The 26,898-nt window shown below is 37.0% G+C and overlaps 1 protein-coding gene across 3 annotated transcripts in view; it reads right to left on the bottom strand.

Annotated features, from left to right (window-relative positions):
* The window catches only part of VPS41 (VPS41 subunit of HOPS complex), a gene marked incomplete at both ends in the record, with an annotated part of 176,782 nt that overhangs the window by 93,844 nt on the left and 56,040 nt on the right, over positions 1–26,898 (bottom strand). For 2 of the 3 annotated variants that reach the window (XM_084230340.1, XM_084230338.1), the window contains 2 exons: positions 701–763; positions 17,366–17,440. In XM_084230340.1, coding sequence (XP_084086466.1) covers positions 701–763; positions 17,366–17,440 — 138 coding nt within the window. The remainder of the gene's footprint in view (positions 1–700; positions 764–17,365; positions 17,441–26,898) is intronic. The other variant, XM_084230339.1, reaches the window with a different exon arrangement.

Below are 26,898 nucleotides of genomic sequence, written 5' to 3'. Positions count from 1 at the left end.
AACTGCTATAACTTATCTAAAACTGGTTCTCCTGCTCAGCCTTCCAGTCTATACTGTATGTAATTCTGTGTTAATTTTCCTTAAGCTTAGTTCAGCATATGCCATGTCTTTGCTCTTAACATTCAATAATTTCTCCTTATCTACTAGACAGAGTCCAAATTTCCTAGCCTGAGTATAAAGCCAACCAATCTGCCTCCAGATGCAGCTCTCCTGTCAACTCAGTATTTTAAGCACCACCTAAATTAGACTATTGCCATTTCCTAAACACAATTTGAACTTTCTAGCCTCTTTACTTCTGTTATTCTGTTCTTCCACATGAAAGTGTGTTTCTCTCTCTGTTCTGTCCATTTATTAAAGCCTGGTCAAACATCACCCCATCTATGAAGTCATCATTAATAAGAACAGATAGAAGTGACTTCTCTCAGCTTTGAACTCCTTAGCACTGTCTCTAGCTCTCTGAGTCTTTAGTTACAGATACTGTGTGTGTGTGTGTATCATCTCACTCACTACAGTAAGATTCACATAATATACACCTTGCCCTTCTACTCAGATTCCAATAGTATCTACTATATCGTCAGTGCTAAATACATGCTTAATGACAAAATTAATGCAAGACTGGCAGAGTTCAAAATATTGTAATTCTTACGGTCTTCACTGAAAAAACCTTGGAAAAAAAAATCAAAACTTACTGAATACTTACTTTAATGGGACAGTCGAAAGTCTCATGAAATTCTTCTCCAGAATACAGCCCAAACACCTGCACCTAAAAAGAAAATGGATCCTATAAGTTCACAATGACAACAAAGATGATTGATGAGTCAGTGGGAACACATACTATCAGTTACAAACAACATGTAATAATCTAAGGCCTTTGTGATCTCTATCAAACATTCAATGGAAAAAATTCCATGAGGATGAGAGTAAGCGGCTGTCATTGAACTTTTATTTATTTTATTGCGATTTATATTTTAATTTTATTTAATTTTTTATTAAGATAACATTGCAATTAAACTTTCATAAGCATCTCACAGATAGTGTTCCCTTTACACATCACAAATTGGTTTTGTTAAATGGACGCAATTTTAAACAATGAAATAAATATCAAGAGGTTATTAATACTCTTATGAACATCCCAAATGCTATCTCTAAAGGAATTATTTTTCCTTCCCTTAAAAGAAAAAGGAGCTTCTTGGAGTCATATATAGGTACTTCATTTTCAATCTTATGTTGAATCTATTGAGAGTACATAAATGTAAGATTTAAGCTTTTATTTACTTGTCCCCCTTCAAGTTGTTCCAGGCTACTGCATCCATACTTATTCTCTTTTCTGAGTAGTTTACTTTAAAAAGTTGAATAAAGTACATATTGTAAAGGGTACAAGTCATAAAGTTACAGTTTGACAATGCTTTATGCATAATATGAACAAACTCTAGCAACCACCACTCAGAACAAGAAAAAAAACCAAGAACCTTCTTCATATCCCATCCCAGTTAAAAATGCCCTCGCAAACTAATGGCTACTCTGAAATCTGCTGCCATAGATAAATTGTACAGGGGTTTGAATTTTATATAAATAAATCACATTCCATTTCACTGGCTTCCTTCACTCAATATTTTCTTGTGTTTTTAGAGAGACACCCCACTGACTGGGAAAACTTTTTGCACTCCATATAACTGATAAGGGACTGATCACAAAGATATACAAAGAACTCACAAGACTCAACAAAAACACAGTAAACAATGCAGTCAAGAAATGGGCAGAGAACTTAAAAGGCATTTCTCCAAAGAGGAAATGAAAACGGCCAACAGGCATATGAAAAAATGTTCAACATCCCTTATCATCAGGGAAATGCAAATCAAAACCACATTGAGATACCACCTTACACCAGTAAGAATGGCACATATCAAAAAAACTAGCAACAACAAATGTTGATGAGGATGTGGTGAAAAAGGAACTCTCTTACATTGTTGGTGGGAGTGCAAACTGATCCAACCACTATGGAAAGCTGTCTGGAGGTTCCTCAGTCTACTAAAAATGGAGCTACCATATGACCTGGAAATTCCACTCCTAGGGATCTACCCAAGAGACACAAAAACATTGATTCAAAAGAACACCTGTACCCCTATGTTTATTGTAGCACTATTTACATTAGGTAAAACCTGGAAACAACTCAAACATCCAAAAATAGATGACTGGATCAAGAAGATGTGGTATATATACACAATGGAATATTATTCAGTAATCAAAAAAGATAAACTCATATGCCATTTGCAGCACCAATGCATCCATGTACCATCACTTCAGTGCCCTGTGCTCCTCCCTCCCTCCCTCCCCTTTTGTCTTTCTGACTAATTTCACTTAGCATTGTCCCTTCCAACTCTATCCATGTTGTTGCAAATGGCATGAGTTTATATTTTTTGATTGCTGAGTAATATTCCACTGCATATATATATATATATATATATACACATATATATGTGTACACACACACACACACACACACACACACACACATATATATATATATATAAATAAACAGATGACTGGATCACACAAACACACCACATCGTGATCCAGTCATCTGTTTTAGGGCAATTAGGTTGTTTCTGGATCTTGCTATTCAAACAGTGCTGCTATGAACATAAGGGTGCAGATTTCCTTTTAAATTAATGTCTTTCTATTTTGGGGGTAGAGACCTAGGAATGCAATTGCTGGATTGTATGGCAGATCCATTTTCTGTCTTTTGAGAAACCGCCACACTGCTTTCCTTAGGGGCTGGACCAGTTTACATGATCTCCAACACCATATTCCTCCACACTTTTGCCAGTACTTGTTTCTAGTCATTTTCATATGCTCCATTCTCACTGGTGTGAGAGGGTACCTTATTGTGGTTTTGACTTGCATTGCCCTGACAGTAAGTGAAATGAACTTTTTCTTAATGTGCCTATTGGCCACCTGTATGTCTTTTTTGGAGAAGTGTCCATTTCATTCCACTGCTCATTTTTTCATTGGGTTATTTTCTCTTTGTTGAATTGTATGAGCTCTTTGTTGATCTTTGATATCAGTCCCTTGTCAAATGTATATATAGTATGCAATCATTTCTCTCACACCACAAGGTGACTCCTTGTTTTAGTTATGGTCTCTTTCACTGTGTAGAAGCTTTTTAATTTTACGTAATCCCACTTGTTTATGTTATCTTTTGTTCTCCTTGCTGCTGGGGATGAATTCGTAAAGATATCTCTGAAGTTTATGTCTTGGAATGTTTTGCTGTTTTCTTCTCTATATTTTATTGTTTTAAGGTCTTGCATTCAAGTCTTTTATCTATTTTGAGTTGTTTTTTGTGTATGGTGTGACACTGTAGTCCAGTTTCCCCAATACTATTTGTTGAAGATACACTTCTTTCTCCAATGTATACTCTTGGCTCCTTTGTCAAAGATTAGCATACATGTGTGCATTTATTTCTGGGTTCTCAATTCTATTTCATTGGTCTGCATGTGGTCTTATTCCAGTATCATGGTGTTTTACTTATTACGGCTTTATAACATAGTTTTAAGTTGGTAGATAAAACCACCATTTCTCCCTTTTTTGTTAGGATGGCTTTGACTATTTGGAGTCTTTTGTGGTCCACATGAATTTCAGTAATGTTTGCTCCATTTCTTTGAAGAATGCCATTGAAAATTTTATTGTAATTGTATTCAATCTATAGATTGCTTTGGGTAGGATGGCCATTTTGCCAATGTTGATTCTTCTAAATCACGAGCAGGGAATATCTTCTTTGCATTTCTTTGTGTCTTCCACTATCTCCTTTAACAATGTCTTAGAGTTTTCCTTAGAGTAAACCTCCTGTTAGGTTTACTGTTACGTATTTATATTTTTTGATGGTTCGAAATTCATGTAAGTGGGGTTGTTTTCTTAATTTGCCCCTCTTTTAGCTCACTGTCTGCATATAGGAAGGCAACTGATTTTGTGTGTTGATTCACAACCTGCCACTTTTGTGAACTGGTTTGTTTTTTATTAGTCTTTCCATGGAGTCTTGAGTGTTCTATACATTTATTGTCATGTTATCTGCAAATATTGATAGTTTTACTTCCTCTTTCCCAATTTGGATTCCTTGTATGTCTTTCTCTTGCCTGACTGCTCTAGCTAGGACCTCCAATACTACACTGAATAGTAGTGTTGAGAGTAAACATCCTTGTCTTGTACCAGATCTAGTGGAAAGGCTTTCAATTTTTACCCATTGAAAATGATGCTAGTTATGGGTTTGTCATATATGACCTTTATTATGTTAGATAATTTATGCCCAATTTTCAAGGATTTTCATCATAAATGGATGCTGGATTTTATCAAACATTTTCTTGGCATCTATAGATATGATCGTGTGGCTTTTCTTTCTCTTTGTTAATGTAGTGAATTACAATGATTTTAAGATGTTGGACAATCCTTGAGTACCTGATATGAATCTCAGGCATGGAGTATGGTCCTTTTAATGCATTGTTGGATTCAGCTTGCTAAGATTTTGTTGAGAAATTGGTCTGTAATTTATCCTTTTTGTGTTGTCTTTGGTTTTGATATTAGAGTAATTTTGGCCTCATAAAATGTGTTTTGAAGTGTTCCTTTTTCTAGTTTTTGGATGAGTTTGAGCAGGATAGGTATTTCTTCTTTTAAGGTTTGGTAGAATTCACTTGTGAAGGCATCTGGTTCTGGACTTTCGTTTTTTAGGAGACTTTTGATTAGTATTTCAATTTCCTTGCTTGTGATTGGTCTGTTCAGGATTTCTATTTCTTCTCTATTCAGTTTCAGATGATTGTATAATTATAAGAATTGGTCCATCTCTTCTAGGTTATTGAATTCATTAGCCTATAAATGTTCATAGTAGTTTCAAATTATCCTCTGAATTTCTGCAGTGTTGGTGGTAATTTCTCTCTTTTTTTTTGATCCCATTTATCTGAAATTTCTCCCTTGTTTTCTTAGTGAACCCTGTTGGAGGTTTGTTTATTTTGTTTACTTTTTTAAGAACCAGCTTTCAGTTTTGTTAATCTTTTGGACTTTTTAATTTTTATTTCATTTATTTCTGTGAGACTTATCAGTACTGATGCATATAGTGGTAATCTGGTTCTTAGTCATTGCTATGTAATATTTCAGTGTATGACAATAACTCGATTTATATATCTGTCTTCTATTGATCATTTGGGCTGTTTCCAGATCAGGGCTGATATGAATGCTGCAATGAACACTCTTCATAAACCTTTTGGTGGGCTTATGTACACTTAAATGAGGTGTATATAACTAGGAATTGAATTGTTGAGTCACAGGATTTGCTGCATCCAATCACATTCAGTAGACAGCTAAACTATTTCACAAAATGCTTTGAGAAATTTGCCTTCACACCAACAGAGCATAAGAATTCCATGAGCTCTCAAATACTCAGAAGTAACTATTAGGGTCACTCAAAATCATTTTCCAAAACATGGGATATGTAAACTCTTTTTCTTGCTTTATAAAAATGGTATTACTCTTTTTTTAAATTTTGTAAGAATTCCCTAATAATGTCACCCCAGTCTAATAGCTTCTTAGTGAGGTTTTAAATTACCAATTCAATTTTTAAAAATCGGCACAAAACTATTCTGTTCAGATTTTCAAATTCTTCCTTTTTAGTCTTGGGAAATTATGAGTAAAAGTTCACTTTTACAAGTCCAAAGAGGACAATGTTAAGTTATGGTATAATTTTTGGAGATAAATTTGCTCAATAAAAGATAAAAGTTTCATGAAATTCCACTCATTTTATGACTCCTGAACCCTTGTGTGAAGTATGACCCTTGTGCTAAGAATAGTATTTGGGTTCCCAGAACAGTACACTATATAATGTAACATAGAGGGAATTTGATTTACCCTCAGATATTCTATTAGAAGGTACTTTTGAAACACCAAATGCATGCTTACCCCACCACCACCTTGCTACTACTCTTTGTTCAGAGTGTATCGAATCACCACTCTTGTTTAAATGTATAAACACAGGATTCATTGACCTTATTATAAAAAAGATGGTAAAAAAGCTGGCAAGAAAAGCATGGTATTTTGAGTTTTATTTTTCCCCTGGGAAATTTAACTTGCTTGATCCCAAGAAATCTAAGATACTGTAGTATCTGTTCTTAATGGAGCAAATCAACAAGTGTCAACTTATGGAAGTTACCGCAGAATAAATTCAGGCTGAACTAGAAAGTTTAAGTTCTTCTAACATAAGCTATTTCTATCTAGTATAGCAAAGGCACTTAGAACATGGTCCTGTGTCAAATCTTAAGGTACAACTGATAACATGCTGTTAAATGCTTCCACATGCACCTTAGTACTTGTTAAACCTGACTTCACAGTTAAAATCCTTGGATCTAGTGGCCTGACTCCATGCTGCACAAATGAAATTTTCTGGTGGGATGAAACGTTATTTATCAAGATCTACAACTGACAGTATGTAGTCAGCATTGAAAATCCTGTCCCTCCTTGCTTGGACCTTATAACACTACTGCAAACACTTATGCCTGTTTAACAGATGAGTCTACAGAAAAATAAATGACTTGCATAAGGTCATAAAAAGTAATGAATCTTCTAAGTCTTATCCTTATATACACTATGCTTATATGAGATAGGCCCAAATTTGCAAATAAGGTATCTTTCTACATTTAAAAAAACATGTAGAATTGGGAAAAACATTCAAAGCCTTCAAATATTTGCCAAATTTGAGTGAAGGTGAATATCAGACCTCAAATTAGGCAATCCTAATAAGTTGAAACTAAATGAAGTAGACTACTCATTCAAGTAGGTAACCTTTCTTCTGTAGTAGGATAAAGGTGATTGTAAGAACAAAAGCTAGGTTATTTTTATTGTGGGGAGTAGTAAACAACACATAAACAAATGATGCATGAGCCTGTTAAAAAAGTCTGAGGTGTCATCCGTAAATTAGAAGACAGAGAAAGACAAACACTGTGTGATTTCATGCAAATATGGAATATATTTTTCTTGCTGGAGACTGTGTGAACCCAGCAGAAGGCTCACCGAGGAGACAGAGGTAAGCTGGGAGGCTTGCCCATGCCGGGCGCCTTCTAGCCTGCAGTCCCAGCCCAGAGGGGAGCAGCACCCACTGCTGGGGCAGACCGGGCGTGCAGGGGAGTGCGTTCCCGCATCGCCATTTTGCACCAGGGACCTTTCTTGCTGGAGACTGTGTGAACCCAGCAGAAGGCTCACCGAGGAGACAGAGGTAAGCTGGAAGGCTTGCCCATGCCGGGCGCCTTCTAGCCTGCAGTTCCAGCCCAGAGGGGAGCAGCACCCACCGATGGGGCAGACCGGGCGTGCAGGGGAGTTTGTCCCCTGCACCGGCATTTTGCAGCAGGGACCTTTCTTGCTGGAGACTGTGTGAACGCAGCAGAAGGCTCACCGAGGAGACAGAGGTAAGCTGGGAGGCTTGCCCATGCCGGGCGCCTTCTAGCCTGCAGTTCCAGCCCAGAGGGGAGCAGCACCCACCACTGGGGCAGACCGGGCGTGCAGGGGAGCACGTTCCCGCATCGCCATTTTGCAGCAGGGACCTTTCTTTGCTGGAGACTTGTGAACCCAGCAGAAGTTCCCCAGAGGAGCCAGTGGTGAGCTGGGAAGGTCGCCCAAGATGCCAGCCAGTACCAGCAACACAGTGTCACAAGGAATACGGCAAATTAGAAAACAGGCAGTAGGGAGTAGAAAAACCACATGCAACCCAGCAACTCCTCAGCAAAAAAGCACACCACAAAAAGAAAACCATCTACCAGATTGCAACGACAGTAACTTGGAAGAACTTCTGAGCCTTCCAGATAGAGAATTTAAAATTGCTGTGATTAAAAAACTGACAGAAGTCATAAAGGAAAACAATGATAAGGGGAAAATAATTAATGACCAGAAGAATGAAATTGAGTCCCTAAAGAGGGAAGTAAAAGAAATGCAGGAGATCAAAGAATTAATGGAGATGCTAAAGAACTCTGGGAAAAGCAATGAAAGCAGAATAGATGAAATGGAAGAACGAATTAGTACTCTTGAAGACACAGAAATAAAAAGAACTAAAACAGAAAAGGAAGGAGAAGTACGAAGGAAAAAGACTGAAGAAAGACTTCGGGAACTATCTGACTCCATGAGGAAAGGAAATATAAGAGTTATAGGAATCCCAGAAGGAGAGGAGAGAGATGTAGGAACAGAGAAAATATTCATGGATATGATTGAAGAGAACTTCCCAAACGCGAAGAAGGAGCTGAAAATTGATATACAAGAAGCAAGAAGAACACCAATCTTCCATGACGAAAGGAAAAATACAGCAAGACACATAATAGTAAAACTCCCAAGAATCCAAGACAAGGAAAAAATAATGAAACTAACAAGAGGGAAGAAACAGATAACATTCAAAGGGAAACCAATCAGACTGACATCAGACTTCTCTGAAGAAACACTACGGGCAAGGAGAGAGTGGAGGAACATAGTCAACAGACTCCAAGAAAACAGATGCCAACCAAGAATACTCTATCCCGCAAAGCTCTCCTTCCTCTTTGAAGAAAGAATAAGGACCTTCCCAGACAAACAGAAACTCTGGAATTTTATTATGACTAAACCCCCACACCAAAAAATACTACAAGGAGTCCTAAAGCCAGAACCTCAGAGGGACGAATAACAACAAAAGAAGGCCAAAGAAAGTTATTAAAAGAATAAATAAATAAAATCAAAGGAAAGACAAACACAATGGCAAATACAGATGCTAACATATCAATACTAACTCTAAATGTAAATGGAATAAACTCTTCAATAAAAAGACACAGAGTTGCAGGATGGATTAAGAAACAAAACCCAACCTTTTGCTGTCTCCAGGAAACACATTTAGCTGCAAAAGATAAAAATAGACTCAAAGTTAAAGGATGGAAAACAATTCTACAAGCAAATGGACCAAAAAAGAAGGCAGGAACAGCTATACTCATATCAGATAAAACAGATTTCAAACTTAAAAAGATAAAAAGAGACCCTAGTGGTCATTACATTATGATCAAGGGGACAATACTTCAAGAAGAAATAACACTCATTAACATATATTCACCAAACGAAGGAACACCAAAATATATCAGACAACTATTGGCATCTCTGAAAACAGACATCAGAGAAAACACATACGTAGTGGGAGACTTCAACACACCACTATCAACAATGGATAGATCAACAAGACAAAAAATAAGTAAAGACACTAAAGCTCTAAATAAGGATCTAGAGTGCTTGGGCTTAACAGACATATATAGAACACTAAACCCCAAAAAATCTGAGTATACATTTTTCTCAAGCGCACACGGATCATTCTCTAGGATCGATCATATACTGGGGCACAAGACAAACATCAACAGATACACCAAGATTGAAATCATACCAACCATCTTTTCTGACCATGAAGGCATCAAACTAGAAATAAACCATAAAAAGAAGGCAAGTTACTCTCCTACCTCGTGGAGATTGAAACCCACACTACTGGAAGTCCACTGGACTAACGAGGAGATAAAAGAAGAAATTAAAAAATTCTTTGAACTGAATGACAAGGAAGACACCAATTTCCTAAATGTACGGGATGCAGCAAAAGCAGTAATAAAAGGAAACTATATAGCAATAGATGCTCACATCAAGAAACAAGAAAGAACTCAAAGAAACAACCTAATCTCGAAGCTCAAAGATCTACAAAAAGAACAACAAAAAAAACCCAAAACCAGTAGAAGAAAAGAAATAATAAAAACCAAAGCAGAAATAAATGAAATCGAAACTAAAAAAACAATCCAAAAGATCAATGAAACCAAGAGCTGGTTCTTCGAAAAAATCAATAAAATAGATAAACCCCTAGCCAGGCTCACAAGGGCAAAAAGGGAGAAAGCACAAATAAATAGGATAATAAATGAAAGAGGAGAAATCAAAACGGACACAGCAGAAATCAAAAGAATAATTAATAACTACTATGAACAGTTATATGGAAACAAGTTCAACAATCTAGAGGAGATGGACAAATTCCTACAACTCTACAATCACCCAAAGCTAGATAAAGAAGAAATAGAACACCTAAACAGACCAATTACAATGAGCAAAATTGAAATGGTAAACAAAAATCTCCCAAAAACAAAAGCCCAGGACCTGATGGATTTACAAATGAATTCTACCAAACATTCAGAGACGAATTGGTGCCTATCCTTCACAAAATCTTCAAAAAAATTGAGAAGGAAGGTATAATACCTAACACGTTCTATGAAGCCAACATTACACTAATACCAAAACCGAACAAGGACAACACAAAAAAAGAAAACTATAGGCCAATCTCCCTAATGAACACTGATGCAAAAATCCTCAATAAAATTTTAGCTATCAGAATCCAACAGTGTATCCATAAGGTAATTCACCACGACCAAGTAGGATTCATTCCAGGGACACAAGGATGGTTCAACATCCGAAAATCAATCAACGTTATCCAACACATCAACAAAAAGAAATATAAAAACCATATGATAATATCAATAGATGCCAAGAAAGCTTTCGACAAAGTGCAACACCCATTCATGATAAAAGCCCTTGAAATTCTTGGGATACAAGGAACATACCTCAACATCATAAAGGCCATCTATGAGAAGCCAACAGCCAGTATCATTCTCAATGGTGAAAAGCTGAAAGCATTTCCATTAAGATCTGGAACAAGGGCCTCCCTGGTGGCGCAGCGGTTGAGCGCTGGGTTGCGAACCTGCCCACGGCCTCTACGACGCTGGTTCGATCCCCGGCTGCTCCCCAGCTGCTCCCCAGCCACCAGAGGAGGGTCCCACATGGCGCGCAGACCTCTCCTGCCGCCCGCTGCTCCCCTCAGCAGTGTACTCCGGTCCTTCTGCCTGCTCTGCTCCCCGCTCTGGCTCTGGTGAATTCTCTCACCCTCCCGTGCTTCTGGCTGTACCCAGTGCATGTGTAAACAAAACAAACAAATAAATAATTAAATAAACATGCCTCTATTAAAAAAAAAAAAAGATCTGGAACAAGACAAGGATGTCCACTCTCACCACTGCTTTTCAATATAATACTGGAAGTCCTAGCCAGAGCAATAAGACAAGAGAAAGACATACAAGGAATCCAAATAGGAAAAGAAGAAGTCAAACAATCACTATTTGCAGATGATATGATAATCTACATAGAGAGCCCCAAAAACTCCATAGAAAAACTAACTGAACTCATCAATCAGTTCAGCAAAGTGGCAGGATACAAAATCAACACGCAAAAGTCAGAAGCCTTCCTATACACTAACAATAAATCTGAAGAAGAAGAAATGAAAAAAACCATCCCTTTTATTATCGAAACAAAAAAAATCAAATACTTGGGAATAAATCTAACAAAAGAGGTAAAGGACCTTTACAAAGAAAACTATAAAACACTGTTAAAAGAAATAGAAGAAGATACAAAGAAATGGAAAGACATCCCCTGCTCATGGATTGGAAGAATAAACATTATTAAAATGGCCATCCTACCAAAAGCAATATACAGATTCAATGCTATTCCAATAAAAATTTCAATGTTATTCTTCAAAGAAATAGAACAATTATTGATGAAATTCATATGGAATCACCAAAAACCCCGAAGAGCCAAAGCTCTCCTGAAAAAAAAAAGAAGGGAATGGAGGCATCACACTCCCAGATTTCAGGCTATACTACAAAGCCATAATCATCAAAACTGCATGGTATTGGAACAAGAACAGACACACAGATCAATGGAATCGAATAGAAAATCCAGAAATAAACCCACAGATTTATGGTCAACTAATATTTGACAAAGGAGCAAAGAATATGCATTGGAGCAAAGAAAGTCTGTTCAATAAATGGTGCTGGGAAAACTGGGTCGCTACATGCAAAAGAATGAAGCTTGACTACTACCTCACACCATACACAGAAACCAACTCAAAATGGATTAAAGAACTAGACATAAGACCTGAAACCATAAAATACATAGAAGGAAATATAGGCGAAACACTACGTGATATTCACATCAAAGACATCTTTACAGACACATCACCCAAAGCAGTGATAGTGAAGGCAAAGATAAACAGCTGGGACTACATCAAATTAAAGAGCTTCTGCACAGCAAAAGAGACAATAACAAAAACAAAGAGAAACCCCACCAACTGGGAGAACATTTTTGCACCCAACACTAATGATAAAGGACTGATCACAAAAATCTGCAAAGAGCTGATGAGACTCAACAACAGCAAAGAAAATAATCCAGTCAAAAATTGGGCAGAAGAGCTAAAAAGAAACTTCTCTGAAGAGGAAATGCAAATGGCCAACAGGCATATGAAAAAATGTTCAACATCACTTGTAATCAGGGAAATGCAAATCAAAACTACCATGAGATAGCATCTCACACCAGTGAGAATGGCACATATTAAAAAAACTAGCAACAACAAATGTTGGCGAGAGTGCGGAGAAAAGGAACTCTTCTGCACTGTTGGTGGGAGTGCAAACTGGTCCAACCACTATGGAGAGCTGTGTGGAGATTTCTGGACCTACTAAACATAGAGCTTCCATATGATCCAGCAATTCCACTCCTAGGTATTTACCCAAAGGACACAGAAACATCAATTCCAAAGAACACCTGCACCCCTATGTTTATAGCAGCACTATTTACAACAGCTAAGCTTTGGAAACAGCCCAAATGCCCAAAAACAGATGACAGGATCAAGAAGATGTGGTACATATATACCATGGAATATTACTCAGCATTCAAAAAAGATAAACACATGCAATTTGCAGCAACATGGATGGCGCTGGAAGGGATCATGCTCAGCGAAATAAGCCAGAAAGAAAAAGAAAAATACCGGATGGTCTCACTCATAGCAGGAATCTAGAAAACTTAAATAAGGGACCAGGAAAATGAATAATTATAAGAAAGTGAAAATCAAAATCAACAAAAATCTATGAACCAGAGACACTTTTGGGGGGGTGGGTGGAGGGAGGGGAGGGATTGGGGTCAAAATGGGGGGGGTTGAAATTGTATGGGGAATATAAAAATAAAATTCATTATAAAAAAATAATTCAATATTAAAAATATTAGAAAAGAAAGAAGGATGCATAAGCAAACAATGACAGGAAGTAGCTATTACAAAAGGAGCAATGAGGACAATGCAGTAATATAAGAAATGTCTGTAACTTGAAAAAAAGGAGGTTGAAAAAATGTTTATAGAATATAATTACAACCAAGAAAAACCTGTGTGCAGAGAAAGCATTACAAGTTATAAGTAACTCCAAATAATAAAAGTGGTAATGTTGGCAAAAAAAAAACAAAAAAAAAACAAATATGGAATATAGAGAAAACAAACAGATAAACCAAATAAAACAAAAATAAACTTTTAGATCAACTAGTGGTTGCTATAAGGGAAGGAGATGGGTGAATAAACTGGGAATGGTAGGGTGAAGGACAGTAGGGTTGTTTAGTGGCTAAATCTCATATATTCACATGTTGATTCTCAGTGATGAACACCTGAAGCTTCTATCATGGTATAATACAATGTTACTTCAATTAAAGAAAAAAAAGCTGTATCTAATGGTGAAAATCAGGAATTGTCAGGGTAAATGTTCCTTTAAAAATTATGTATCCACATTAAAGATATAAAAACAGAGTGACAAGGAGGAATGAACAGAAAAGAGAACAAATCACAGAAGACTTAGCAAATAGACTGATAATCATCACTACTCTTGACAACAGTCAGGAGCAAAACTGCCACTCTCACCCCCAGAATAGTGGCTGGAGGAGTTTGCTGAAGACATTGAAGCAAGGTGAGAACTCTCAGGTCAGTCTCTGTTACTACTTACAACATTTTCTTCAACTGTCCTCATTTTCTTTTCAGTATAACAAACACTAACTTCATAAGACAGATCTCATGAACTTACCAGTACAAGCAGGGTGATTTGTAAAACCGTCAATGTTTTTGGCTCATTTCACTAATTTGACAGCCCAACTAGATAGTCACACATTATACTACAAAATCGGATCTGCTCACTAGCGCAGCCAGAAACATGTCCGTCTCCCGTGCTACTAAAGCTAATAAAGTCCAAAACAATTCTCACTCATTCCCTCTTTGCCTCTTTATTTTGCTTCCCCACCCCACTTGACTATCAATTAATCCGTGAAAGGAATCCAGTGGATGACAGCCCAGAGAGCTTCCTAAAAGAATCAGGTGCTTAAAGGTTAAAATAAAGAGAATATTTTAGAAAATGGTTCTTCAATAGCTGCCTTAACAACCTCCTCCAATGTGCCACAAAAAAATACCCAACAAAGAAGAGGAAATTCAGAACAGGACTTTGCAACCTATTGCAAAGTCATAGAGGAATTCTATTAACTACAAATCCATGGAGCCATAAAGAGGAGCATGAAGTTCTATGATGGGTGTTTTACTGACCAAAGTAAAGAAAATTTAACAGCCTCTCTCTAACCCCAGTTCCCAAATGGCAACAGATCAAGAATCAGAAGAGATGAACATGAAAATGGCCATTCCATCCATGGCAGTAGGTAAAATGACCCTTATAGGGAGATTGTTGGTTTCATATTCTCCACCTACGTAAAGTGTCAGAGACCTAGGAGAATAAAAGGAGAGGCTCCCACTTTACTGGAACTTCCAGAATTGAATATCTCTGGTCAGAGACAACAGAGCTGATTAACAGGACCTCCACGTGGATTCTACAACATCCAAAATAATACCAAGCAAGGACAAATAACCTGCTATGTTATTTTTAATTATGATGATGTAATACATTACATATAAGTAATAAAAAAATTGAATGTCTTATCAGTCTGATAAAAATGGAGATGGAATAGAAAGATTTTAGGAAAATCAAAAATGTAAGAATAAAACTCCCAGGTCGCCCACGCACTTGGGGCCCAGTCGAGGAAGTGGAGGCACTGGGAGGTCAAGCAACGTGTCCAAGCTAACAGCGCAGTGAGGATGCCGTCCAGCCACTGGGAATACAGAGCGACGCTCTTAGCCTCTGCGCCAGACTGCCTCCAGCAGAAGTATTATTGAGTTTCTTTGAAGAAATGAAAACAAATGGAACTGAAGCAATAATCAAAATCATAACTGAAGTAAACTTTCCCGAAATGAAAACAACAGTTCGGTATATGGATCAAAAGGACTTACTGTGTTCCAGACACAATTAATGAAAATAGACCTGAACAAGACATAACTTAGCAAACTGAATTACAAGAGCGGTTTATTACTGCTATGGCTGCTTCTCTGCCACTGCTGCTGTTGTCCTTGTTAGTCCAAGCTGTTGTTGTCGTCTCTAGTCCATGCTCCAGAGCAGGACAAAAAGAAATTAAGATAAACCTTGTATGTACTTATCCTGAAAGTAAAATGAAAATGAAACTGTACAGAAACACACATACAGACACCACACACTCAATCTATATGGTAAGATTTAGAACTCAAGCATAGGGAAGCCATGAAATAAAATGAGGACCAGCTGAATAAAGAGAGAACATGTTAAGCAACTGCTAGAATAATGACTTTAAAACTGAATACAAATACCAAACATCACCCTTGAGATTGGGGAGAATTCTTTAATCTAGGTATTAAAATACGCCAAAGAAAGAAAAATCACAACTATAAAGATATATTCCACTTAAATATCTGGAGTTTATCATATCTTTTTTTTTTTTTATCATCACTAACCACTTTACCAGATCATTCTGTTCTAGCCACGCAATTTTCATAATCCTCACTAGTCCGTGGTAAGACTGGCTTCCACAACTACATACACTGAAATATTTTCAAAACTACCAATGCTAATAAAATGAGAAAACAATTTTTAAAAGTGTACAATGGATCTGCACCAAAATATGGCAGTTATAAATTCAAGTAAAATAGAAACACAAAGTTGTTTGCCAAGAAGTGTACCAAGAGATAGCTGAACACCACTTTATTATTCACCAGACATAGTTAAAGTACCGTACATCAAGTACTTCTTCAACACTTAAAGTCCCAAAAATTCCTTGCAAAGTACTTTACTAAAAATTCTTTATTAATTAAAAAAGTATACTCTTTTAACATATTAGTTCAATTAATTTGTTACCAATCCAGAAGAAATTGTTCATCTTTAAGAAAACAAAATGATCTTTACAGATACATGAACACAAAAAATACCTCAATAGTTTGGATTAATTCTCAAATTCTGCACATACCAAATCCTCCATGATCTCTTTGACAGTCTTATCCATTTCAGAATTTCAGAAAGTGCTGTAAAATTTTACAATGCTTTTTGAAGTGCATTGAGTGTACAATTATTACTTCAAAAGACTCTTTGGGCAATATCTGGCTTAGATATATTAAATACATTCTGAATGTCAAGAGGACTTCATTTTTCTTTTTAAAAGAGATTAAATGGGTATAAAATCTTTTACATTGAGTATACTGTTTTAAATTTACTCATCCTAATGTACCATTTAATTTATATCACTTAAAAAAATACAAAATTAGATCAGGATATCTGCTCTATTCAGTCAGGAATATGTTAAAGTTTTGTAATGACTCTTAAAGCACTTTCTTGTTAAAACTGTTATTTTGGAAAAGCAGCTTAAATACACTGTGCATTAGAATTTTATCACTGCAAACCAACATTAGAAAAGACTTCCATCGACTGAAAAACAAAAAAGACATTCTTATAAGTGGAAAATCAATCACCACAACCACTAAATGTCACAGCTCAACATCAGCAAGAAGCACTGATAATTGTTAGTTATACACTGCACAAATGATGTATGTCCTCGGTCAAGGAAGTAGGTGCCAGGTTTTTAGAAAACTGTACATATATTGATTTTACATTTATTTAATGTGGCCATTGTAAGACACTTTATTCTTCTGATAAACTATGATTGCTTATCAAAAGATTCTATAATTCAAGAGAAACATTCATAACTTGTGTGTGAAAATGAAAACCACAGGCCCACAGAAATCATGCCCACAAAATCCAATTTTGTGGATTTATGGTAGAAAGGCATTAAACTAGTGTCTTGCAGGAGCTGCAGACTAGTCACTGAAGTGTAAGTGGCACAGCAGTAATGATTAAGGTGACACGTCCCCCTGCCATAGCTGTTAATCAGCTTAATACTAGTTATATTATTGACATTCTTGTAATTACTTTTCCTAAGGCACATTTGTGAAAAATATATTTTACTTTAATTATGAGCAATAGGAAGCAAGGCCAATACTTGAAAAGAACAGTCAACGTTCTCCTAATGCAGGTACACAGTAAGCCGAGTGGCTTTTGAGCACCTGCGGTTAGGTGACATCACAGTCAAAGGGAAATCGGTGCCATACCTTGCCATCCTCTGAACACACACCCATGTGTTCGCCACTTTCATCCAGGCTAATCTGGTTTATCTTCACAGGACTCTATAAAAAACAAATAAATAAAACTTTATGAAAATGTTAACAATCACATGTCTTAGTTCTTTCTAAAATTTAAGTGATACAGGTAGTCTATTAATTTAGATGCATGAGTCCAAGGCATTTTGCTTTTGCAAATGAACATGGTGTAATAGAGCTTTGTTCTCAGACAGCAGTGAGAACAGAAGCCAAAGATTTTCACCAAGTTATCTATTTCATGGAGTTGAAGTCCCAGCTAAAATGTTCTTTTTCTTACCCATTCTATGCCTCTATAGTCTACTTATGCCACATTCCTAATATTCTTTCCCAACCAAAATCCATAAGCGGGACAAAATAAAAACAAAAATAAAAATCAAGATATATACAGAATGGTGCTTAGTTTGGTTAATCAGCTAATATTTTTCTTACCTTATAGATTACTAAATCAATTTTTTATTTATAGTTTATGCTTAGTACTTTCTAAGGGGAATCCACAGGGTCTAATTGATAGTAACTAATCTTGTTATCCCCCCAGTCTTTTGAAAGATCTCAAATTTAAAGATCTGTGAAGACAAAAGTCAGGCTTTCCAATTTTGTATTTTCACACACCTATATTTACAATATTTTTACAGTTTTCCAAATAGCCAACTGTTTTCTTATTAACATAGTCATACAGGTAGATTTTCTAATAGAAGTCAAAATTGGTGAGCAGTGACATTAAAAAATGGTAATGTCTTCTTTTTATTTATTCTTAAATAATAATGGTGTCCAACTGTCTAAACAAAACATGATAGGAACAAGCTAGCAATGAAAAGTAAGGCTTCATCAGTTGCTTCCAAAGTTTTGGAAAAAAAGGCTTTTTTTTTTTTTTTTAATTAGGTAACACTGGTTTACAACACTGTATTTGATTTAGAGGTACAAGATCATACCATTCTGTTAGCACACCACACTCCTCATCAAGGCACTCCTAGTCTTCCACCACAGTCCACTGTGCTCCCTCCCTACTATGATCGCCTCCCTGCCCTCTGCTAGCATCAATCGTATAGTCAGATTTCCAGGGTTTGTTATTAGTTGGGTTTTAAGTGACCCTTTGTTTTGTTGCTCTATATTCCACATATAAGTGACATAACCAGGCATGTCTTTCTCCTTCTGACTTACCTCACTTAGCATAGTTCCCTCCCCAGTTCTTTGGCTTGTTGATAGGAGTAAATAGAAATATACAAAACTGAACATTGGATTATTCCTCAATGGAAATTATCTCAGAGCTAGTTAGCCAAGAATCAGGGCCGACCAAAACTCTCTGGCCTCAGAATGGCTCCCGCTGACAGAAGATGCTGAGAGAAATTCCAGTGATAAGTGTTGATTGGCTATAGAATCCTTTCTCATCTTAATCCCTAAATCACTACACAAGAAGCAATGCTGAAATGCAGTCTATGAAAACCAAGATATCACCTTAAAAGTTCCCAGAATGTTAGAAAAGGACCTTGGAGATAGATATTTGATTCATTTTAGAGGAGAATAAAGCCTAAGCCCACAAATGAGACTCACCACCGAGAAAGAATGAGCAGAGCCTGGGACCTTGAGATGGGGAAGGCATGCGCTGCCGAGGGCAGGCTGGCAGTGAGGATGTGCAACATCAAAACTAAAGGTGAACTGGGGCCTCCCCCGGTGGCACAGTGGGTTGAGTGCCACGCTGTGAAGCTGTCCACAGCCTCTGCAGCACCAGTTCGATCCCGGCCGGCCGGCCAGCGAGGGTCCCACATGGTGCAGCAGACCTCTCCTGTCGCACCTGCTGCTCCCCTCAGCAGTGTAGTTCGTCAGTCTGCATGTTCTGTTCCCCACTCTGTCTCTGGCGAATCCTCTCACCCTCCCGTGCATCTGGCCTGTACCCCAGTTCTTGTATAGATGAATAAATAAATCTTAAAAAAAATAAACAACAAAAAACTAAAGGTGAACTGGCAAAGCACTGAGGCCACCTGTCTGGACATCTGGCTGAGAATTCCAAATGCCCAGTTCTTCAGTATTCTTGGGATAATGTGTTTTCATTGACTTAATATCTTTTAACAGTTTCCTCCTTCTGATCTTTTGTGCACCAAATGGCATTTTCTTTTAATGAGTAAATACACATATTTATGTTTTATGGGAAAATAACTTTAAATACATTTAAATATTTTCCAGAATATTTTATATTGAATGTTTGTGCTGTGTGTATGTGTCTAAAGCCATTTGGTATTAAGCAACACATAATTCATTCTAGAATGTAGATCCTGACATTCTTCATCATTCATTCAGGACTGGTTTTTTCAGTTTTAGAACAGTTTTTATCCCCAGTGGTATACTATTTGGGCATTTCTTCAGATACCAGGATCTAGAATATCATCCAATTGAAAAGATCTATTAAGATGTTTGCAGGCAGAGAAGCAAGTTAAATAAAAAGCCAGTTTTCCAAAAGGCTGTGTTTGCTGGTTTTTTGTCCTGGACTTTTGTGGTACTGCTCACATATATATATCAAATATTTATTTTCATAGTTGAGCTTCCTCTGTCTCCTCAGGAAAAATGCCTTTTACCAAAGAGCATTTTAATACCCTTTTTTTCTCTTGGCAAATATAACCCCCACATACCTCTCACTGTATTTTAATTGGCATCAGTTCATTGGTTACAATTTATCTCTAAATACAATTTAATAGTTGTTTTAATAGGTGTATGTAGCCTCATCAACAACAGTCTCCTGACTTCTTCAATATGGTACCATCCACATGTGAGTATTTATATAGAAAATTAAATTAGAATGAAGTACAAAGGTGTCTCTCTTTTTTTCTCCTTCTCCTGATGAATCTGTCTTTTTAATATATATTAAGTACAAAATTCAGTTCCTTAGTTGCACTAGCATCTGCTAAGTGCTCAGTGGCAACATGAGACTAGCAGCTTCTCTAATGGAAGGTCACAGATCACAGATTTTCACCACTGCAGAAAGCCTCTAAAACTGAACACTGAAGCAGAACCCAACTCTTCACAACTTCTTTACTACAGCTTATATTCAGAATTGTATATTTTTTGCCACATACATAATAAAACTTTATGTAATTTGTTCTTAAGACTCTGGTATTATAAAGCTCATGTCCAGTGCAAAATGTTTCCAAAGCACATTGAGATTAGAAAGACCTGGCATCCACAGGTTGTCTTCACAACTGCAGGTGAAGCAGTCAGGCAAGGGTGGTTATCTTCACCCCACACGAAAGAAATGAGTCCTCAAGGGTGTATGTGAGCTGACAGGAGCCACAGCACTACTAAGTGGTTAGGCCACAGTGCAAGCTAAATAAATCAAACTTCATCGCAACATATTTTATTGTTGAGTACAAACTATTTGTGCCACCACATTGTTAATACAGGAGAAGGGGAGGAGTTGGGGGGAAGTTGGAGAGGGGTGAGGAATGACATACCTTCAAAGTATAGAATCCTCCTCCCCTCTGTATCTCTTTTAGCAATATAAGTATTTTTTTATTTTTTTAACTTTTTTCCTGCCAGTGATCAATTCATTGATTTATTTCCCCAACTATCAATAAACTTAAGCATTTTTCTTAAGTTTGTCACCCAATTAATTTGCTCTTCTGTAAACTGCTCATTCACATCTCTTACTCATTTTTTCTATTACGTTTTGTGTCCTTGTCAATTTCCATTATTATTTAGTTGTTTATTTTCAAGTATGAGATCTTGGTTCAATATCCTATCCAGACATTAAATATGTGATCTTCTGTATTTCTTTGGCAAGGTGGTTAGTGAATTATTTCTTAGATTTGGGGTAGCCCCATTTATAAAGTAACCCATCCTTCTCCTGAGAACTGTGTTTATCATATAATAAATATTATTTCAGAAACTGAGACCTTTTTTTACAAAATTCCCAGTACAACTGTGCTTTTGTTCCTTTCTCCTTGAATTTCAATAAAATTTCAATTTTGTCTGAATATCGGATGGCCTATAATTTGATGCATCAAAGGGTACTGCTGTTACATATTCTTTTAGACTGTTAAATGTATGCCTTCTGATAGTTAATGTTCTTTTGCCTAAAACTACTATTTCTCACATTCTTATTGCCAACATGCCTAAGTTTTTGTTTGACTTTATTTCTACTCAATGTTTATTTTTTTGCTTTAATCATTTTATATAATATGTATCCTTCAAAGATGAGGCTATACTTATGATAACAGAATATCTGGTCCATTTAACATTGTCTTAATTGCTACATTATTTTATTCTTTTTAGCATCACGTTTTTCCATCTAATTAATATTCCTTAACTATAATACTTATTCTTTTCTATTAACTATTTCAGATGAATTTAGATGTTGTTCATTCTATTTTGATCTTATTAGTGATTACCTTTAAGTTATAAATTATATTTGATTTATGTCTCCCCAAGTCAATGCAATTGCATTAACATAGTCATTGAGAAGATGAAGTATATAGCACACGTTTACTTATTGTGTCCTTCCCTTCCCTATTTTAAAGTGAGAGTACAAACATTTTACATATCTTGGGTCACCTCAAGTAGAATGGAAAAGTTAGTGAATACATCAGCAAAAATTATAATCTTAAACTGTAAGTTTTAAACATAAATCCAGAAGAAAAGACTGTTTCTTCACTTTGGTGTCCACAATTTCAATGTCAATTCATGAGAGGTCATTACAGATTAGGGATATTCACTCCTTATTATGTATGTTGTAAACAACTTTGGACCTTATTATAAATCTCAAATTTTGCTTTAGAGCAGTTTTGGAAGAAATTTAATTTTTTTTCACTCACATAAATCAAACCAAGTGAACGTCAACTCACCAAAGAAAAAGTAGCAATTGTAGGTAAGTAACAAGAGCCAACTTTATTAATAACAAATATATGAAAATTAAAACAATAAGTAATTTTGCCTATGGAAACAGCAATGATTTTTCAGTAACTAGCAGTAGCTGGTTTGGGCAAGAAAACACAAAAGTAGAAACTCCTGTTACACTGCTGCTTGGAATTCAAATTTGGAGACATTTTGAAGGATCAGCGGCACTGTGTATCAAATTTTTACACTATATACTTTGTTTATTACGATGGAGGAGAACATTATTTTACAAAGATGCTTTCCATAGCAGATATTTTCTAAGGCACCGAGAAATAGAAATATCTAAATTTCTAAAATCAAGAAATCCAAATGATCTCTCCAAAAGCAAACAAAGAAAAAGATTATGCAGAAAAGAATTTGGCCTTGCCCAAAGAGAGCTCTATGTTGTCTCTGCCCTTGGTTTCTGGGAGGTAATCTATGCTGCACCCGCATCTTTGCTAGTAATGTCACAGTCTTAAGGTAGGGGACTGACAATCTTAGGGTAGAGGGGGCTGACTTTGACAAAAAGACCAACCCTGTTGTCTGGGTGAAGGTTTTGGGTCACAAAGTATCAGTTAACCGGGAAGCGGAAATCAACCATGTGAGGATAACCCATCAATCAATCATGCCCATATAAAAATTCTGGACACCGAGGTGAGCTTTCCTGGTCAGGAGACCTCTATGCTGGGGCTAAGGGAGGTGGCTGCGTAGAGGGGATGGGGAACCGGTATGCTTTAGCACATCCTGGGGATAATGGCAGCTTCAAATTCCAGGTTCTGCTCTATGCATCTCTTCTTTTGACTGATTTTTTTGACCAGTACCTTTTCCTTGCAATAAATGATAATCATGAGTAAATTATCTTTCAGCAAGTTCTGTGAGTTCCTTTTGCTAATTATCAACCACAAGGGTGAATTTAGGAACCCCCCCAAACTTGCAGTTGGTGTCAGAAATCTTCAGCAGACTCTGCAGTCTGGAGAACTGGGCCCTCACATCTCACAATTTGGCTAGCTCTGGGTAATGGCAATCCAAGATTCATAAAATGTCACTACATTTACAGGCATTTGTACATAATATATGTGTCTGGAAGTAGATTCTCCAAAATATTAGCATTGTTTATATGCGGGTGCTGAGAGATTATTTAGGTTCTCTCTTCCCATGTGTTGTTAATCTACAATAATATTTATTTTGTTTGCAATCCAAAGGTACATATTCTTAAATACTACGTATTAAGTTCATCAGCCTAAAAACAAAAATAAACCAGAATTCATCTTAATTGTTAAAGTCCTCATTCTGGACACCTGAAGCACATATTTTTATCTCGAGTGACAACTGAGTGTCATCAATATGTAAATCAGTTTCAATAACAGTTCCATAACTAATAATGAATAAATAACAGGATTTCAAAATTATAGATGCCTATGGTACATCATCATTCCTCTCAGAAAAAGAACAAAGGTCTTACATATATCTGCTATTTCTATATACTAAGAAGAGTAAACAAGGAGAAAAAAGCAGGAAAGCGAAGAAGGGTGCAGAAGGGAAACTGAAGCGTTAAGATTCTTTCCTCCTGGTTTTTCTAATTACCTGTGCCATACATATAATTTAGGGGCGTGCTTGCTGAGAGGGGATACTGGATATGTGTGCATAAAGGAAAGGAACTAGAGGAAAAAAGACCAGAGAAAAATGGCCTCAGCTGTCTTTTCCATTAGCTACAATTTTATTCCTAATGGAGACATGTTTGGAATTCTGGACAATATAAGTGAGTTAGTTCAAAAATCAATAATGTCAAGCTGACACTATAGAACATACAAAAATGTTTCCTTAATGGAACAAAAAAAGAAGGCCTAGTAAGCAAGAGGGGGCAAGAACCAACACAAGCCTTCTCAATCCAAGCCCACCACAGGTGGCCTCAAGTTCTTAAATTTAAAGAAAAGGCAAAATTACCAACACGTACACCTCATGTGATAATCAATTACCTAATGTAAAATGCCGCAAATAAATACACTTAGTATGGATTATGTCAGCTCTTCAATTAGGAATAAATTCATGGTCATTTCGAAAGCTGCTTTTAATGGTGTTCTTTGTGGCAACTTCTTTTCCCCTGACACTCCTCATCATCCCACCTTAAGCTATCGGTCCCCCAACAGTGAACCTAAGAAATCAATCTGCTAATGTATAATTTGTAAGGCTCCTCTGACTAACAAATGGATAATTGATTCCTTCACAAATGCTGCATCCCCATGGACACCGGGTGGAATGAATAAGAAACAGAAGATGGGATTTCATTTTCGTTCTCAGATTCACTAGTTAGCAGTCCCAACATCCGCAGGGTTGCCGACACAGCTTCATGCTCTTTTGTCACAGTTAGCAAGCAAGCCACACTTACATGTGTGAAAAGCAAATGCCTGGGAAAAGCTCATTTTACTGCTTATTTTGCTTCCTCCTGATGATACACCCTGAGAAAAGCAAGACCTCATCGTAATTTAAGAAGTTTCTGAACAATACACCTATTTTTACAAATCCATAAAACAAGCACTTATTTTTGTCACTGACTTTCTTTGGCCAAAATGGCCAAAATGGCCTGATCTCTAATTAAAAACTCTCAAATATTCTCAGTTGCTCTAAGATTTTATTCTAGTTTCACACTAAATTTTTTAGCTCAAGTTGTTACTTTCTGACAACTGACAGTGCTTCCTTCCAACTTTCTCTTCTCTCAACAGTGACAACCGCATTCTCCATTGTTGAACCTGTCACGGGTGCTCCATAAGCACTTTGAATAAAAGAATAAATAAATGACTAAGACCCTTCTTGCTACTTATGCTCCTGTTCTAAAGGGAAATTCATCAGGAAGAGAAACACAAATACTGGATGATTTCATTCATACGTGGAATATAAAGAAACTAAGCAAAAGAACAGATAAAATGAAACCAAAATTATCCCTAGAAGTAGTAGTTCTGTACAACTGAGGCTACCGGAGGGGTAAGTGAGAAACAAAGACGGGAGAGACCAGTGGAGTCTGGTGGAGGATTATGGCTGCCTTAGTGGTAGGTGTGCTAAGTGGTAGGGTTTAAGCACCACACTATGAAGCAATCTGCAGCGTCTGCAGCACGAGTTCGATCCCAGGCCAGCCAGGAAGCAACCCACATGGTGCAGCAGACCTCTCTCCACTCGACCACTGCTCCCCTCAGCAGTGTATTTTAGTCAGCCTGCCTGTTCTGTTCCCCACTCTGTCTCTGATGAATCCTCTCACCCCCCACACCTCTGGCCTGCACCCCAGCTCTTGTATGCATAAATAAATCTTTAAAAAAATTAAATATATTGGTGTGAAACTGTACCTTTAAGTCATATACAGTAAATCACTGTTACCCCAATAAAATTAATAGAATTATAAATTAATACTGAGGAAAAAATGAAAAAAAAATCATCTGGGAATTTGAAGACTGGAAGGAAGTTTTGAAGAAGCATCATCTCATCTGAAAAGAAAATTTTGTCTATCCATTGTGTCATCACTGCTTAACACTTGAGCGTTTATTTTCTACATATACTAGAATGCTTATAAATCATTCTTCTGTTTATAAAACTATTCATATACAGTTTTCCAACCTTTAAAAGTATCCTCACCTCTACAAGAGCACACTGGGTAGAGATCTAGATCTAGATGCTGGAAACTTACGAGACCACAGCAAGACCATTTGCCCCTCATCTCAGTCTGAAACCCTATGCAGCTCCCAAGCCCGACACTCTGGGTGAGGCTGAGTGTGACAGGCTCAGTCACTCAGTCCCTGGACAGCACAACCTCTGCAGAGACAGGGCACAGAATGGCTTTTCAATCTACAGAAATTTATTAGAAAGATGTTCTTAGAAATCCTAACAACCTTTAGGAGCACAGGAAGGATTTGCAAGGGATTGCCTCCTATGAAACTGGCACACAGCTGACTCCCAGAGCTGTTTTCCTTTTGTTAAACGTCATCTTGTGCCTGTGCCTGTCACGTCCTGTGGACAGTGATGGGAGACTAGGTAGTCCAGGATATGTTCTAGAGATAGGTACACAAAATTGGGGTGTCAATCTAAACATTACTTGCAAAAATGTGAAAAAGTGGGTACTGGTCTATATTCCATTATTTCTTTGCAAGCCAGGAACTGCGGTGGATGCCAAGTGCACATGGTGAACATGGTACATGTGGTCCTTGCCTTTATGAAGCACGGAAATCATGGAGATACTGCCCACAACTCAGACAAAGTCCCCCTGGGCCAGGAACTACACACTAGTAGATGTCCTCTGCAGTGAAACAGATAACTAAGCAAATCAGAATGGAAGCTCATTTTTCTCAGAACCTGCAGTGCCCGTTTGCTTATCAGTTGAGAGGGTGCATTTGGAGAAGTCTCCCGATTTTGCCTTGAACGGTTGTCTACAATACTAAATTTGACAGTGAAAAAAACTTTAATAGGAATTTCTAAGTAAATGAGCCTGAGCAACTGCACAAGGAGCCCGCAGTTTCTCTTTCTAGTGTTCATACTAGAAGAACTGCTGCGCTACTAGATACTGTGCAAGTTGTGATGCCACCATCAATCTGTTTTCAAAATGGTAACATACAATGTGGGAAGTATGATAAAACTTTATTTGC

The sequence above is a fragment of the Talpa europaea genome, assembly GCF_964194135.1.
Source record: "Talpa europaea genome assembly, chromosome: 3".
Classification (NCBI taxonomy): domain Eukaryota; kingdom Metazoa; phylum Chordata; class Mammalia; order Eulipotyphla; family Talpidae; genus Talpa; species Talpa europaea.
Note: the sequence above shows the minus strand (reverse complement) of the source record. Positions and strands in the feature narration are given on the sequence as shown.